The sequence below is a fragment of the Typopeltis vanoorti genome, chromosome 19 (assembly GCF_054136105.1).
Source record: "Typopeltis vanoorti isolate ZY-2024b chromosome 19, IOZ_Tvanoo_1.0, whole genome shotgun sequence".
NCBI classification, from domain to species: Eukaryota; Metazoa; Arthropoda; class Arachnida; order Uropygi; family Thelyphonidae; genus Typopeltis; species Typopeltis vanoorti.
Window position 1 is genome coordinate 49,678,347 of NC_143567.1, and position 16,786 is coordinate 49,695,132.

General features: G+C 34.3%; 1 protein-coding gene across 1 annotated transcript in view; it reads right to left on the reverse strand.

Annotated features, from left to right (window-relative positions):
- Nucleotides 1–446: 446 nt before the first annotated feature.
- Nucleotides 447–16,786, reverse strand: part of Dys (Dystrophin) — a 923,162-nt gene continuing 906,822 nt past the window's right edge. The window contains exon 72 of the mRNA XM_090409612.1: nucleotides 447–2,719. Coding sequence (XP_090265738.1) covers nucleotides 2,592–2,719 — 128 coding nt within the window. The 3' untranslated portion in view covers nucleotides 447–2,591. The remainder of the gene's footprint in view (nucleotides 2,720–16,786) is intronic.

The window sequence follows — 16,786 nt, forward strand, 5'->3', positions numbered from 1 at the left end:
TGTATATTGCTAATAAAGTAAGTAGAGCCAGATTTGGACTTACAAATTATTGTCTGTTCCTGCTTTGCATGGCAATCATTTAAATGTATGCTCTTGAAAATGATCCCAACATAAGGATCAAAATGTCAGTTGCAATAACTTTATTAAAGTTCTTTTAACTCTCAAAATAAGAAGTAAAATACAAAAACTATATATATATATATATATATAACATTAATAAAAATAGAGAAAAAATCCTTAGCCCACCCATGGTGTTAGTATATTATAGGTTTATACAAACCTTTCATGGGTGGAAGCCATATAAAAACACCTGTTTTAATTATCTCTATAACTTCAATAGGATACATAAAACATTTATTAGCTTTTAATTATAAAGCAGTGTATGATTCAAAATTAGCAGGTGTTGTGTATAGTATTGTCAAAATAAAATTGAAATACCACATCAGTCCATTTAAATTTTTTTTCTTTTTTTTTTATTTCTTATTGCTGCAGCATGCCTTATAACAATGTCTAGTGTCTGGGAAAGCATTTTACAACAACAGAGTACACAAACACATGCGATTGACATGACAACACTAGCAACAGACCACTGTCTACTAGAACATTTAAAATCTTCAACAAGAAGTAGGCATGTCAAAATTATCAACTATGGTATTCACAGTTTGAGTGGTGATATGAATGGTGAGGCAACAGTTGCACACTGGAGTTTGAAAAATCCAAATAAAATAAAATAAAATAAAAAAAGATGAAGCATACAAAATTGGCAATTCTAATTTATAGAGTGATGGATAACCCATTACTAACCCTAATGCAATGACTATTTCCAACTACAGAGCAGTGGCATCATGGGAAAGTTAGAGAAGTGGAAAGAGAAAACTTTTCAACTAGAATGGTAGAAAAGGACACAAAGAACTGTAACTTGCTCAGTGTCACACAAATACCCAAATGTAATACGAAACATGAGTATGAGCAACTTAATGTGGCAGTGGAATTTGTATACAAAAATGACAGTAGGTTTGGAAAATTGTGAAATTTGTACAAGAATGTAATTACTTGCTGTGCTACTTTTTGCTGATGAAGGAAAGGTGATAGGGAGAGAAAGAGAGAGAGAGAAAGACAAGAGGCTAGCAGGAAGGATATTTGTAGTAGGAATATGCTGGTCATTTCAAGTCTTTTAACCTTTTTCTATTCAAGATGCACCATGTATAGGGTAACAAAAAAAAAAAAAAAAAAAAAAATTGCAACCATCTGGTCCACATATATCAACAAGTTACTTGATGCCTATTTTAAAACTATCTTTTTCAACATATTTTTTAGAACAAGTACTTTAAACTGTTTGAAATAAATAAAAAATATTAAAATGGTAGGTGTAAAACGTGTACATGCCTTACCTTCTGCATTAAGAGAAGAAAAGTTTTTGTACTATGAATGAGAACTCATTTCACAACAATTTGAATGGCTGATATGCATTTTTAAAATTAACAGAAATTTCATGTTAAGATAACATTCAGGTTGTGAATTAAAAATATATTTTTTACTAAAATGCAATTCATTACTCCTTACATTCGATAACATGACTCTTAAAACTAAATTTAACAAATTAAAAAAAAAAAACAATAAAATAAAAAATAAATTCCAAATGTACATTTTCAGTAAGAAGAAATTGTCAGTTGTTACATTGAATCTAAAAGTGTGTATCCTCATATACATAAATTATCAACATGTGTTTGTTTCTATTTTTTTGAACAGTAAAAGATTATAACAATTGATCAGTTATTCCATAAAGAATATAACAATATAACATTACATTACAGTATCACTTCAGAGGTTTCTTTTTTTAGATATGTCATGAATTCAGAGAAACAAAAATTTAGATTTTCATCTTTGCCTGCTCTGATATCCAGTTTCTCACACAGCATTGCAAATAACTGCAGGGTATGCACCAAGCACTATTTAATAGTCAGGTACATAACATTTTACCTAGTTTTATGCCCTAAATTTCCTAACATTATCTGCTATATATATGTATATATATATATATATTCAATATTCTGTCAAAAGTTACCAAACCATTGTAAAATCACAAGAAAATTTAAAGTGTCAAAAATAAAAGCTTTTAACAGCTATTTTCAACATCCCTTCCTACTACAATGGACAAGCACAAAGGTTTCCATATTAAACAACAAACTATTTTTTTAAAAAAGTACACAAAGTGGAAGATGAGCTTCTTTTTAATTTTTTTTTTTTTTTTTCTGAAATGCTCTCCTATTTTTAAAACGGAGGCCAATAACAAGAAAAGGCTTTGTTTCTAGTTTATTGGGATTAAATCACCTTCACAGGACTGGGCCATTGCAGAAAACCAGTTATCCTGTCACTCCCAATTTGAGATGCTCCAGTTTCACGGCACTGTTCCTGGAGCAGAGTTTTCATGATATGATGAAGGTGGATGGCATATACATACATACACAAAATGCTATTCGATGTCCAAATGTTCCTTCAGCAGAGGACCTGGCTAGCTCAGGTCCTCTGTAAAGTTCTCTGTAGAATGCTATATGAAATGTAAACATATAAATGATATGTTATAGTTGCTGTCAATGCTTTGGTTCATTGTCCGAACCACTACCCTCATCATCAGTCATCACAGTTACTAAAGTTCCTACTGCTTTACCAAGATTTCCTGCCATGTGAAACAAGTTTCCAACTCGGGCTGCTCCGGTACCTGCCAACAATAAAATTTTATTGAGTTTAAACTCAGAAAACATTATTCTTTATTTACTCAACAAATTTTATATTTAAAACAAAAATCATACTAAAATTCATTACTGCTGTCTACGTTAGGTGTACAAATTTTTCAAATGTTGATATTTTCTGAGAAAGAGAGACAGGATCCACAGACTGCTTGAAGCTACTCACACTATGTGTGCAGCTCACATCTAGTTGGATATATATACAGGAATACCTTGTATAGCATGGTTTTGAACAATGTGGGTTTTGGTCTAATGCGGTTTTTATTATTACACTAACATTGTCAACACTGACCGGTGACTCCCAGGTGCCGCAAGTGACAGTCGAGAGCCATGTTTATGCAGTAGTTATTCGAATGGCTCTCACATAGACATGTTCTTTCTCCGCGGCATTTTATTATTTACGTTAATATTAATATTTAATATTTTTTAAGTATGAGTGAAAAAAGGCAAAACAAAGAAGACACTGCTGGAGTAACAAAAAAATGCAAGTGGTTGACATTAGAGAAGAAACTTTAAATTATAAAATGTCACGAGAATGGTGCTTCGCTTGCTAAAATAGCACGTGAGAATTCAATGAATGAGTCATCTGTACGAACAATTATTCAGAGCAAAGAAAAGATTAAACAACATGGAATGAGCACCGCTTCTTATATGTCAAAAGTGATCACAAAAAATCGATCTTCTACAATGAAAAATAAGGAACGCCTTCTAATGATCTGGATTGAAGATTGTAATCAGAAAAATATTCCTTTGAGTCAAATGATATTCCAGGCAAAAGCAACAAGTTTATATGACAAAATAAAAGAAAATGAAAGCGAAAATGAAGGAGGTACAACCAATAAAACTTTTATAGCAAGTCATGGGCGGTTCTACATTTTCAAAAAGCATATGGGATTCCATAACGTAAGAATCCAAGGTGAAAGCGAAAGTGCTGACACTAAAACTGCAGAATTATTTCCCAATGAATTGAAGGAGCCTATTGAGAAGGGAGGCTACACAGATGATCAAATTTTTAATGCTGACGAGACTGGCTTATTCTGGAAAAGAATGCCATCGTGCACATTTCTAGCAGAGAAGGAAAAAACACAAGCTGGTATAAAGTGTCAAAAGACTGATTGACACTTTTACTAAGTTTTATTATCATTATCATTTGTAATGCATCAGGTGATTTAAAATTGAAGCCACTGTTAGTGTACGGGGAGGAAAACCCAAGAGCTCTTAAGGGCTTTATAAAGAACAATTTACCTGTTCATTGGCGTTCGAATAAAAAAGCGTGGGTGACTCATTCAATTTTCGAAGACTAGTTTAAAACTTGTTTTTTTGCCTTGAAGTTAAAAGCTATTGTAAAAAGAATGATATTCCTTTCAAATTTTGCTTTTATTAGACAGTGAGCCAGGCCATCCCACTCTATTGACTGACTTAGATGAAAATGTCAAGATTCATTTTTTTTCTCCAAACACAACATCAATTCTGCAGCCAATGAATCAAAGCGTTATCTCCACTTTCAAGGCTTACTATTTAAGACGAACTTTTCCTCAAGCTATTAAAGCTGCAGCAGAAGAAGATTCTTGGACTTTGAGTGAATTTTGGAAGAAATTTAACATAAAAGATGCCATTCAAAATATTTATGAATCAAGAGGTGACTCAAAGCAACATGAGAGCTGTATGGCATAATATCTTGCTGCATTGTTCAAAGGACTTTGTTGCCTTTGCAACACAGAAAGAGGAAATCTCAACAGAAATTGTGCAGATGGGCAAAGATCTTGGTTTTACAAGTTTAGATTGTAACAATGTGAACGAATGTATTGATTCTCATTCAAATGATCTGGATGATGAAACCCTTTTGGAGTTGGAAAACAACAACGAGCCTATGAAGCAGAAGAAGACGAAGATGACCCCACTGATGTCATGGTTGAAGAATTTTCCTTTTCTGACCTTTCAACTTTTGTGAGAAAAATCGACGAAGCTTTCGACTTTCTCATAAATGCCGACCCAAATTTGGAAAGAAGCATCAAAGTGAGACAAAGCCTCAATAATGCCATCAAATGCTACAGAGATCTAGTACTTGAAGAGACAAATAAGACAAGGATGGTTCAACGAACACTAAAGACTACTTTAGTAAAAAAGTAAATTACTGTACGCTAAAATTGAAGCAATATTTGTTTTGTTTTCTACAACTTTTATATCAGTTTAAAAGGATTTTATTTGTTATTTAGTTATTATTAGTTATTTTATTGGTTAATAAAAATAACATTTGTTTTTTCATTTATAAACATTTTTATTACCCTAAATTTTTGTAATAAACAAATTAAATTGAAAACTTTTATAAATAGACCTCGAACAATGCGGTTTTGCATAGTGCGGATGCTTCTTGGAACCAATTAACCATGCTATACAAGCTATTCCTATATATGTATATATGTATATATATGTGTGTGTTATATTATGTTAAAGATACCAAGCAATTTTATAAGCTGAAAAGCAAAGAAAAATTAGTAATGAAATTTCAAGTCCTACAAGAACAGAAAAGCACAAGACCATCAAGACGCCATAACGAAAGGAACAGCCAATCGCCCACAAACAAAGTTAGGAGCAACCAACCACCATCTGACCACTGCTTGGTTATCAACCAATCAAACCACAATCTCACCCAAGGTGAACTCTCGCTGCTAAAGAAAGGTTTGAACTACGCCATTGCTCCGAGGTCAAACTTGATATCGTGTATCATATCGAGAGAGGTTTAAGATCCCTCCCCACCATTTTGGCTGATAAAATGTATACTAAATTCAAACAAAACCGAAAATCTGGCCCTTAAATCCTTAAAAATAACCAAGACATTATAATCACGAAAGCAAATAAAGCAATGCCACTGTCCTTTTAGACCATACAACATACATTGAAAAAAATGAACCATTTAATATCGGACCACAACACCTACCAAATGGTAAACTACAACCCCACAAAACGTAACAAAAAGAAAAAAACAACTGAATTAATCACATCCGTCCACACATGGCCCGAAGAAACAACAAAAAAATTAATACCTCATTATGCCCGTGCAAAAAATACACAAACCAGGCACACCGCTATGTCCGATTGTTGAAGGAATTGACAGCCCAAATTATCTCTTAGCCAAAAAATTAGTGGCCACACTCAAGGAATTGGTAGGTCAGTCCCCTTCCTACATAAAAAATACACAACATTTCATTAATAAAATTAAAAACATTACACTTAACGACCAAGATTTATTAGTCAGCTTTGACATAACTTCCCTTTTCACCAATGTCCCAATCAATGACACTATCTTGCTCCTACAGAACATATTTCCACATGACATCATGGCCCTCTTTGCCCACATACTCCACTCCAGATATTTCGGGTGGCAAAACAATTTTTATCTTCAAAAAGAAGGTACAGCCATGGGCTCACCACTCCCCCCCCCCCCCCAATAGCTAACTTTTATATGGAGGACTTTGAGCAACGTGTTCTAGAGACAGCATGTCTAAAGCCAAAAATTTGGCTCAGATACGTTGGCGATATTTTTGCCATTTGGCCCCACGGCCGCGAAGCTCTAAATACATTCCTTAGCCACCTAAACAAACAACACAAATGTATCCAATTCACCATTGAAATGAAAAAAAAAAACAACTCTCTTCCTTTCCTAGGAAGAGAGTTGTTTTTGAAAGACACACTTTCCTAGTGCGTCTTTCCTAGACACACTTATCACACGTCTTCCCTCTGGCTGTCTCTCCTTCTCAGTTTACTGCAAACCTACACACACACACAAGCCAATACACACAAAAATTCTTACCACCACCCAACACAAAAACTAGGTGTCATAAGCACCCTTAAAAGCAGAGCTCTAACTATTTGTTCTAATGAACAGGCTCTAAACCAGAAATACAAGATCATCAACCAAACATTTATAAAAAATGGATACAGTAAGAACAAAAAAGATTTCAGGAATGCTATTGCCATTCCTTATGTTAGAGGCATTTCTGAAACAACATATAGAACACTATGCAAATACAACATTAAAACCACCTTTAAACCCCCAAATAAGTTAAGACACCTACTCAGTTCTTCTAAAGATCCTCTTCCACACCTAGCCCACCCAGGGGTATACAAAATACAATGCACATGTAACACACCATACATAGGGGAAACAGGGCGAACTATCCCAATCAGACAAGATGAACACAAACGACACATTAAATACCTCCATTTTGGAAAAACCAGCCTTTCTGACCACGCACTCCAAACATACCATAGAATTAATTGGAAAAATACAAAGTCCCTACACTGCACCAAAACCTGGTTTGAGAGAAAATTTAAAGAGTCATGTGAAATGCTCAAACACAACCCAAATCTCAACAAAAATGATGGCCTAACCATTTCAAGAACGTGAAGGACCCATCTACAACCTGTATAACAACCTAAACTAGCCATAGAAAAATCCCACTACAAGAAGACAACCTGGTGAAGTGTTTGTAACATTCAACAGCAACTGAAAGAAATCATATTATAACAATCAGAACTATCAATTAGCAGTTTATTTTTTTATATTATGTATTTATTTTTTTATATTATTTTTTATTTATTTATTTATTTTTATTATTATTATTATTATTATTTTATTTTATTTTATTTTTTTATCACTAGAGCTCAGGCTAGGGAAAAGGATTAATTAACTACGTAGATTTAGTTTACCGGTATACAGGGCATGAGCATGTAGCTTGGTTCCTTATACACTTGTATTCTTCCGATGATGAGCTTGATACAGGGGTCGAAACGTCAAATTTTATTTTATTAGTAATTAATAAAATAATCTGTTCAACACGTGTGTTTTTTTGTGTCCTTAAATTTACAAATATGATTTATAAGCTAGGTTTTTATATATATATGAAGGGCTTATATATATATATATATATATATATATGGGTAATAAATATGCAATGCTACTAAATATAAAATTTGATAATTATTTCAGCAGATGTCCCTAATATTCTATTACTTAGGAAATGTCTACCAGAAGACCTGTCCATAACTAAGGTGTCTACATTGCCTCTGACTGGGGAAAGCGATCGTATAGTCTAGACTTGAAAGGTAGCAAAATGTGGAAATTCCAGTTGAGAAAGGATGTATGTGAACTACAAGTCATGTGATTATGATACACTTAGATGGCATAAAGACAAGCAAGGGATGGATGTTCACAGTGCATGGGGGGGATAGTCAATGGAGGGGGTATCTGGATGAAGCAATATCACACTGTATACTCAAAGTCCAGAGAGTAAATGTATTACTCATCCATTTAACTCCTACCACTAAGTATAAGCTGAAAACAAAGAAAATGTTGTGGAGGGTATATAAGGAGAAAGGTGATCAGCTAGCTCATGAACAGTACAACGATCAGGCAAGAAAGGTGACCAGCATGATAAAGAAGGCAAAATCAGATTATGAGAGAAAATTAATTAGTACAGAAGCAAACTCTAACTGGATAGAAAAGGTTACAAACAAGTGCTTGATAGCACAAACCAAAAAAGGAAGATTACTGAATGAGATCAAGAAGAGAAAATGAAATTTTCTCAACATGTGTTAAGAGAAGGAGAACTGACCAAGACATCACTGGATGAAGGACACTGAATACTGGACAGTCAAAACTGCCAGACAGATCTTTAGAGATGCATAAGATAAGTAGAGAGCCATGGCTGCCCTGCCAACCTCCAGACTGGAGACGGTACTTGAATTAAACACATTCAAACTTTTTTCTACCATGTCAGTCATCTTCTTTAGTTCTGTCCTAAAGAAAATTATGCCTGAGGTAGGACAAAACTACCTATCTAGAAATTAGTTAAAACTGAAGCAAAAGCAAGATGCAGAAACTGAACTCCTTACTGATAATGTCATAAACCAGAATAGGAATAATTTTGTTTCTACAATCTAACTGTCTTCCAAAAAGATGGCCATTCTTTGATACTCATTATTAATTTACTGATGTGCCTACCAATAAAATTGCTAAATTTTTATCACGAGTGTCAAGTGCTCATTAGCTCAACCTATTTATTTCAATAAAAATGTAACACATTTTCTTGTCCAAGTCAAGGACAGTGCTTTTCAACGAACTACTTTGATAGTCAACTTTAATAGCATGTCTTTGTTCAACATCCTTGGTAAAATCAATGCCACAGGTATACAATATCTACAAACAGATTGTAGGTGTTGTGTGAAATCTTCCTTCTCCTCCATAGGATTCGTAACTATACAACCTTAGCTATCACTTTGAGTCAGCTATGTGAATGATGTTTATCTCACCACTCCTATCAGAGTGGTGAGATAAACTTTACAAAAGATTTTTACTGTTAGTCTTGATGCAACAAAATGGATACCACCTTTGTAACATCGAAAAAAGTATTCACAATTACTGATCTTCTCTATACAACCTCCACTGAGAAGCCTAACATGCAAGAGAAAATGGAATGGGAGATTTCAGTCATTTCAAAGTGTGTATCAACAGTACCCACTTGGAAATGTCTGAAATATATCAGATGCTGAATCCTTTGGAAGAAAACTAAGGTTCTCCATAAAAGTAATGATCTCTTAGAACAGAAGCAATGTGCTTAAATTATTCCTCTGATGGGAAATAATTTTCCTTCACAAGTTCCATAATTAATTTAATTTTTAATCATCCTCTTAAAAAACCAAGAGTCTACAAAATCCATTGCTCTTGCAGGATTTGTTACGTAGGACAGACAGGAAGATCTGGAGAAATACGCATGGCTGAACACCAAAAAGACGTACAATACAAAAGAGAACAAAAAACGGGTCTTGCTTTCCATACCACTTCCAGTGGACATGCTGTACTCTGGCAAAAAACAACGATGTCATACATATAAAACAACAGTTATATAAGAAAATTTAAAGAAGCTGCTAATATGCTGAAAAACCCAACCCAATGCAATAAAAACCAAGATTTAATTCTCCATCAAGTGTGGTAAGCTCTAATAAAAAATCTACCTCAATCTGAGCTCGGACTGTATGAACGAGAACACGTGACATCGTCCAGTATTGTTCAACGTCAATAACGTTTTATATCTGCATTCTGTTATTTGAGTTTATGAATAGCCAGATGGTTATGATTTGTATTTATTAATTCTCTTGTTTAAACTTTAAGTTATACTATTTAACCCCTGAAGACGTAAATCCTACAATTTATGAAACTTGTAGAGAACTATTATTTCAGTATAATAAGTTTAGTTTAATCCTTTATCCAAGCGTGCCTGGGGGCCTGGCTCCCACTGACGAGACCTCAATAAAGGTCGAAACCGGTATGGGTAGTGAGCCTTGCCTTAATGCATAGCATTACACATATCTGCAAGGAGATGTGCTTTGCATTATGGGAGATAATGAGAGCTTTCTCCGCCTTTGCAACAAGTTTCCTGGTGTTGCACTACCTTACCCCAGTCCTGAAGATACTTTCAGGCACAAACTTTGTTTGCTCACACTTGGATAAAGGATTAAACTAAACTTATTATAGTCTAACCAAGTGAAAAATAAACTCTCAATATTATTTCAGTATTTTGTATAACTGAATAATAAAAAATGTGGTGTAATCACTGAAATATATCTTTTGAACCAATTAGCCACAGAAGTTTATGCCTGCAATTTAATTTTTATTTATTTTAATTATTATTATTATTTAAATCTCTTAAATGTTAAAGTTATTTTTATTTTTACTAGAACCATGATGTATTTAGACCATGACAATCTATATCATGTATGTGCAGTTCACACATTTCATAGTTGAATCTACCAGTTTCTTGTTTAATCTGAAAGTCATACTGAAGATGCCCTTGATACTAGGACAAAAATTTTATGCCAATAAAATATTTATATAAGTTAAATCTGTATTATGTTTAACTAATTTTCATGTCTTACATTCCAATTCATTAAGTTATTGCAGAAGAGTGTAGGAGAGGTATGGACTTGGTATTAGAAATCAGAGAGGCAAAAAGGTAACAGATTTTTGCACTGAGAATGCACTGTCTATCATGATCACATTTTTCCAACAACATAAGAGAAAACTGTACACACACCTGTAGATCCCCTGGAGACAGATTTAGAAATGAAATAGACTATATAATGATTAGAAATAGATGGATAACTATGGTACAAAACTCAGACTTGTCATGCAGCAGAATGTGGATCAGATCAACAACTGCTGATTGCTGATGTCAAGGTCCATTTAAAAACTCTAAAGAGCAAGCCTGCCAATGGATATGCAAAATAATAAAAATATGCAAACCCTATCACCATTCCAAAAAATAATACCAAAATTTCTTCCAATAAAAAACAATTCCACATCCATTTCATCAACATTTGAGATATCAGTACAAACATCAGTAATATACACTACCACTTACAGATATCAAAATCTGATCTACTTTTCCTAACAGAATGCCAAATGCATCTCCTCCACAACTACAGCCCACTTCAACTGTACCAACTACATCCTGCATGATACAATCTGCAAAAAGAGAGAAACATGTGCTTTTTATTTAATATTTTTTATTTCAAATTTATTTCATACCAACTAATTCCGCAATTGTGAAATTGTTTTTCTAGGAACTTTAACATCCATAACATAAACTGGCTCCCCTACTCCAACTTAACAGATTAAGCTAAAAGGGAAGATGAATATTTGCCATCAGTCATAACTTATCACTAATAGTTACCCTACCAACCAGAATACCAATCGTCATCATTTTCCAACACTCTGGATCTTTTCTTAACTAGCTCTCCCTCCAAATCTAGTGGATGTCTGCTCTCCCCTTGCCAACTCTGACAGCAATCATATTCAAGTCTCTTTCTCTACAGTTTATCCAGTCAATTTCAGCCTCATACCCCATGACACTATGACTGTGTCAACTGGGATGACCTCTAGAATTTTTATGCTTCTTTTCCATTGTCAGATTGCTACTTTTGTATTCCTGATCCAAACATCTACAATGAGCTAATAACTAATTAGTGAGCTAATAACTAACTAAAAGTGGGGAATGAAAACCTTCATTCCCCACTCCAATGCAAACTCCCAACCTGTATCCAAGCCCTGGTTGTCAAAAATGTGCCTCTGTAGTCTACACACCATATGTTCAACGGCTTGAATTAAAAACTGCAGCTTCTTATTCAGTTTACCCAACAGCCAGAAACAAGTGTAAAAAAAGTTATCGAGGAAGAATGAAATGCAATAAACTTTCTTCCTACTCAACTGGCAGTCCGGCTTTCTGGTCCCTTGCTAAGGCTGTTTGGCATAACTTATGCCCTTCCCTATTCCCACCTCGCTTGCATCCTGATGGTACCATGGTAACCTCACCCAAGGAAAAGGCAGACTTCTCAGCATCAGTTTTTTCCCTCCATCTCTTGCTTGGATTATCAGGACAAATCACCTCTTGCACCAATACAAGCTAACTACTGCATGCTTCCTCTGAACTTTCACCAGAAAGAGATCAGGAAAACCCTGATTAATCTCGATGCTAATAATGCTCCTGGTCCAGATGTTATTCCTCCAGCTATGCTCAAAACTTGTGTCTCATCTTTTATCCTACATAAGCTATCATATTCTACTGGCATCTACTCAACAGCATGGAAGCAGGCCTACATACAGCCTGTGCCCAAAAAAGGGAGACGAAAGTCAGCCATCTAACAATCATCCCATTGCTATGACCTGAGTATGTTCAAAAGTGATGGAAAAGATTATCAACAACCAGCTTCTTCATTACTTGGAGACTAATAAATTAAATAATGATCACCAATAGGGATTCCACCATTCTCTTCCTACAGCTGACTTCCTCGTCAATCTCATCCACTTTTGGACACAAGCCATGGAAAGATTTGGAGAAACTCATGTTGTTGCTCTCGATATTTCAAAGGCATTCAATGGTGTCTGGCATCAAAGCCTCCAGAACAAGTTACCATCTTATGGCCTCCCTCCACTCTGTGATTGGATCACCAGCTTCCTCACTGGTCATTCAATGTGTGTCATGGTGGATGCCTTCCTCTCATTACACTTCCTCTATCAATGCTGGATTATTACAGGATTACGTACTCTCCATGCAATTCCTCATTTACATCAATGACCTTCTCTCTCTTTGATTTCAAATCTATTCACAGTTTTGATGACGATACTTTTCATTCCTCTTCCACATTTGAGAAATCCTGTAGTACTCAAATGATAAAAGCCTTGAGATCTTCCATAACTAGTGGGCTTATAAACACTGATTTCCTCAACATCCTCAAATGGGAAAAACAGGAACTTTTTTGCAGGTAATAAGGCAGAGCTTAGTTTTTATGTTTCAATTTCCTTTCAAGATCAGCTTTCTCTTCTTGGGTTGACTGTCAAGCCCAGTTTATCCTATCACAAACATGTTATATACATAGCCTCCTCAGCCTCCATAAAGATTGATTTTCTTTTCCATTCAAAACATTATTTTCCTTCCTCTCGACTCCTAACACTTGGACCTAAGTCTCAGATCCAACAATAATAGAAAAAATAAAAATATATAAACATAAATGGATGGAACATGTTGAAAGAATGAAAACAGAAAGATTACCAAAACAAGTTTTAAATTATAAACCATTAGGAAAAAGAAAACCAGGACGTCCTCTAAATAGATTCAACAATGACTTCTAAGGCCAGAACAGGACTAAATCCTTAAAAAGGATTTAGGCCTATTCCCTAAATCCTTATACGTGATGATGATGAGATCCAACCAACCTTGGAATATTGTTCCCACATTTGGGGTGGTGCACCCAAAACCTTTCTAAGAATGCTTGATAATATACAGAAGATGATAATCCATTTAATAGGTGACCTTCCCTCTCTCACAGACTTCCTTCAGTCACTTTTCCATAGGCACTGTATTTCTGTGCTGTAGTTACTTCATAGGCATTGCTCCTCTGAATTGCCTGCTACCATTCCTATCATGTAAGAACTAGAGCAGCCACTGGGAAACACTAATACACTGTCCAATTCCAAACATACTAAACAAATTTCTTATCATCATCATTCATTCCATTCACCTCAATTATTTGGAATAATCTCCTCCATATTATTTTTCTCACTGAGTATAACCTCCAACTCTTTAAGAAACATATTAATAGGCTACTTCTTTCTCCTTAATCACCCACATGTGGCATTCTAGTTGTTATAGGTCCTGTGATCTTTCATATCATTAAAAAAAAACTTACTAAAATTCCTGAAGCTTATACATGCAAAAATGCCACATCATATGAATTATGGAATAACCAAGAGGATAACGAGTATGGGCAGAGCAGGAATTGAAGTAATGCTGAGATAATGTAATGAAATTTGGGCTACTGGCATCTGACTAATAGACTGGGTAAAGACAATCCTTATACACCAATCTATTAAGAAAAAAGCACCAAGAAATGTGAAACTATAGAACAATAGTGTTAATCTCAAATGCAAGTAAAAGTAAAATCATGATCTATATTATCAAAGAAAGAATTAATAATCAACTGAAGGCTCATATCTCTTTAGAAACAGGTTGGATTCATGAAGGGAAGAGGTACCAGAGATCAGATCTTAAATCTCAAACACTTTATTGAGGAATAAAGAGAAATCAATAGCCCTGCTTAGTTATACTTTATTGACTACACAAAAGCTTTCAACTATATAAACTGGAAATCGATGTGGGAAAATAATTTAAGATATGCTGATGGCATAGTACTAATAATAGAAAATGACATAAATGAACTCATTGGAAGAATGGAATGGCACAGCTTGATATATGGACTCAACATTAATGTCAATAAAACCAAGCTGATGAATCTTGGATAGGAATCATCCAGAAAATACTCAAGGACTGCTTCTTAACATAAATAAAACTGATCAGTTTATCTGTCTGGGTTCATAGTGCTCTACCAACAGAAGTCATATGGAGGAAATAAGATGAATTACAAGATTTGCAATGACCCATGTCTAGAAAAATAGAAAACTATTTATCAACACAAAGATTAGACTTGTCAGATCCCTAGTCTACTCTGTGGTTTGTTATATCTTAGAATCTTGGACAATGAATGAGCAAACTAAGAAGATTTCCTTTCAAGATCAGGAAAAGGATTCGAGTTCCTTGGACAGAGAAGAGAAGTAATCTGAGTATCAGAGTTCAACTGAATCTTGAAATCAGTCCCTGCAACAACATGGTGGAGAGAAGAATCCTTAGCTATTTTGGACACATTTCAAGAAGAGAGGGAGAGAACACTGAAGAACTCTTCATGCAGAGCAAAATTCCAGAATCTAGAGGAAGAGGAAGGCCCATGGAAGATGGCTAGATCAAATTCATATTCCTACTCCTACTGGACTAAGGTCGGAGGATATGCATAGAGTGACAGGTGGTAAAGAATAAGAGTAAGAAATAAAGAGAGATAAAATAAATAAAAAACTGTGTCAGTATAGAATGACTAGTTTATGTAATCACTATGAACATTTTAATCATATTGGGATTAAAAAGAATTATTCTAATAACTGTCTTCTGGTGAGTTGTTGATTAGCTGGTATTATGGTGCTAATTATTCTTTCATTTACTCTGAGTTTTGAATATCAGTGATAAGTTAATTAGTGATTAAGTAACTGGTAAGGTACATGTTATGGATATTATTGTAAATTGATATTGATATAGTATTCATTTGGACATTCATGCCTTATCAATAGTGATTGATAAGGCATTTAATTATAAAATGTAATTTTATTATATATCCATAATAAAAAAAAAAAAGGATGAGCAGTTGATGTTATAAAGGTGAGGAAGCTCAAGCTGTATTATTCAAGGTTAAAAAGAGGGCACTTTTTATAAAGACCCGAGCAAGAGTGCTGCAACATTTGAACTTGCAATATTCTTGAAGTCACAGTCAATGAAAGAGAAAGTAAATTTTTTTGGTCAATTAACTTTGGGTTTTTATCTATAATAAAAAGGATCAGCGGTTGATGTTATGAATGTGAGGAAGTTCAAGCCATATTATTCAAGGTTGAGCATTTAGGAACAGGATTTATGTATGCATATATAATGGTATTATGTGTGCGTTAGGGATAAGCTTCCCTAACACACCTTGTATAAAGACTTGAGTAAGAATGCTGTGAGATCTGAACTCACAGCATTCTTGCTCAGTTCAAAGTCAACAAAAGAAAAAGTTAAGTTTTTCAGTCAATTAACAGTGAGTTTTTTTGTATGAAAGTTGATACAGAAGTTATGCTTGTGCACATACCACATTCTAGTTACTTTGTGTGGAAAATAATATTTATCTATAAAAAGAAGGTACAGCCATGGCTCACTCACTGCTATCCCCTCCTATTGCTAACTTTTATATGGAAACTTGAGCAATGTGCTCTAGATTCCTCTATTTTAAAACCCACAGTTTGGCTTAGATACACTGACAATATTTTTGTTATCTGGCCACACAGTCATCAATCTTTAAACACTTTCCTCAGCTACCTGAACAAACAACATGAATACATACAATTTACCATTGTGATTGAAAACCAAAACTTACTTCCTTTTCTGGATATACTTACACATCTTCCCTCAGGTAGCCTATCCTTCACTGTCTACTCCAAGTCAATAGATATATTGGCTTGTATATCTATAAACTGTTAGATATAACAGTTTGTATGTGTGTGTGTATATGTGTATATATATATATATATATATATATATGTGTGTGTGTGTGTATATATATATGTATATGTATGTATATATATGTATATATATATACACAGTGGTGGCTGGTGACAATAGAAACAGGTGGGGCCAGGGGCCAAAAACAACTTAATTTTTTTATATTTATATAGTGGGTTCTATTATTGATTTATAGTTATTATTTCTATTACAATAATGTTTAGTCAGAATCTATTGATGCATTGAGCTATTAATTTTTTAAAATTGTTAGGACGTAACATATACAGGCTTAACGTATTAATAACGCGAAAACTCGAAAGATTTGTAGTTGTGGGCATAGCTCAACGG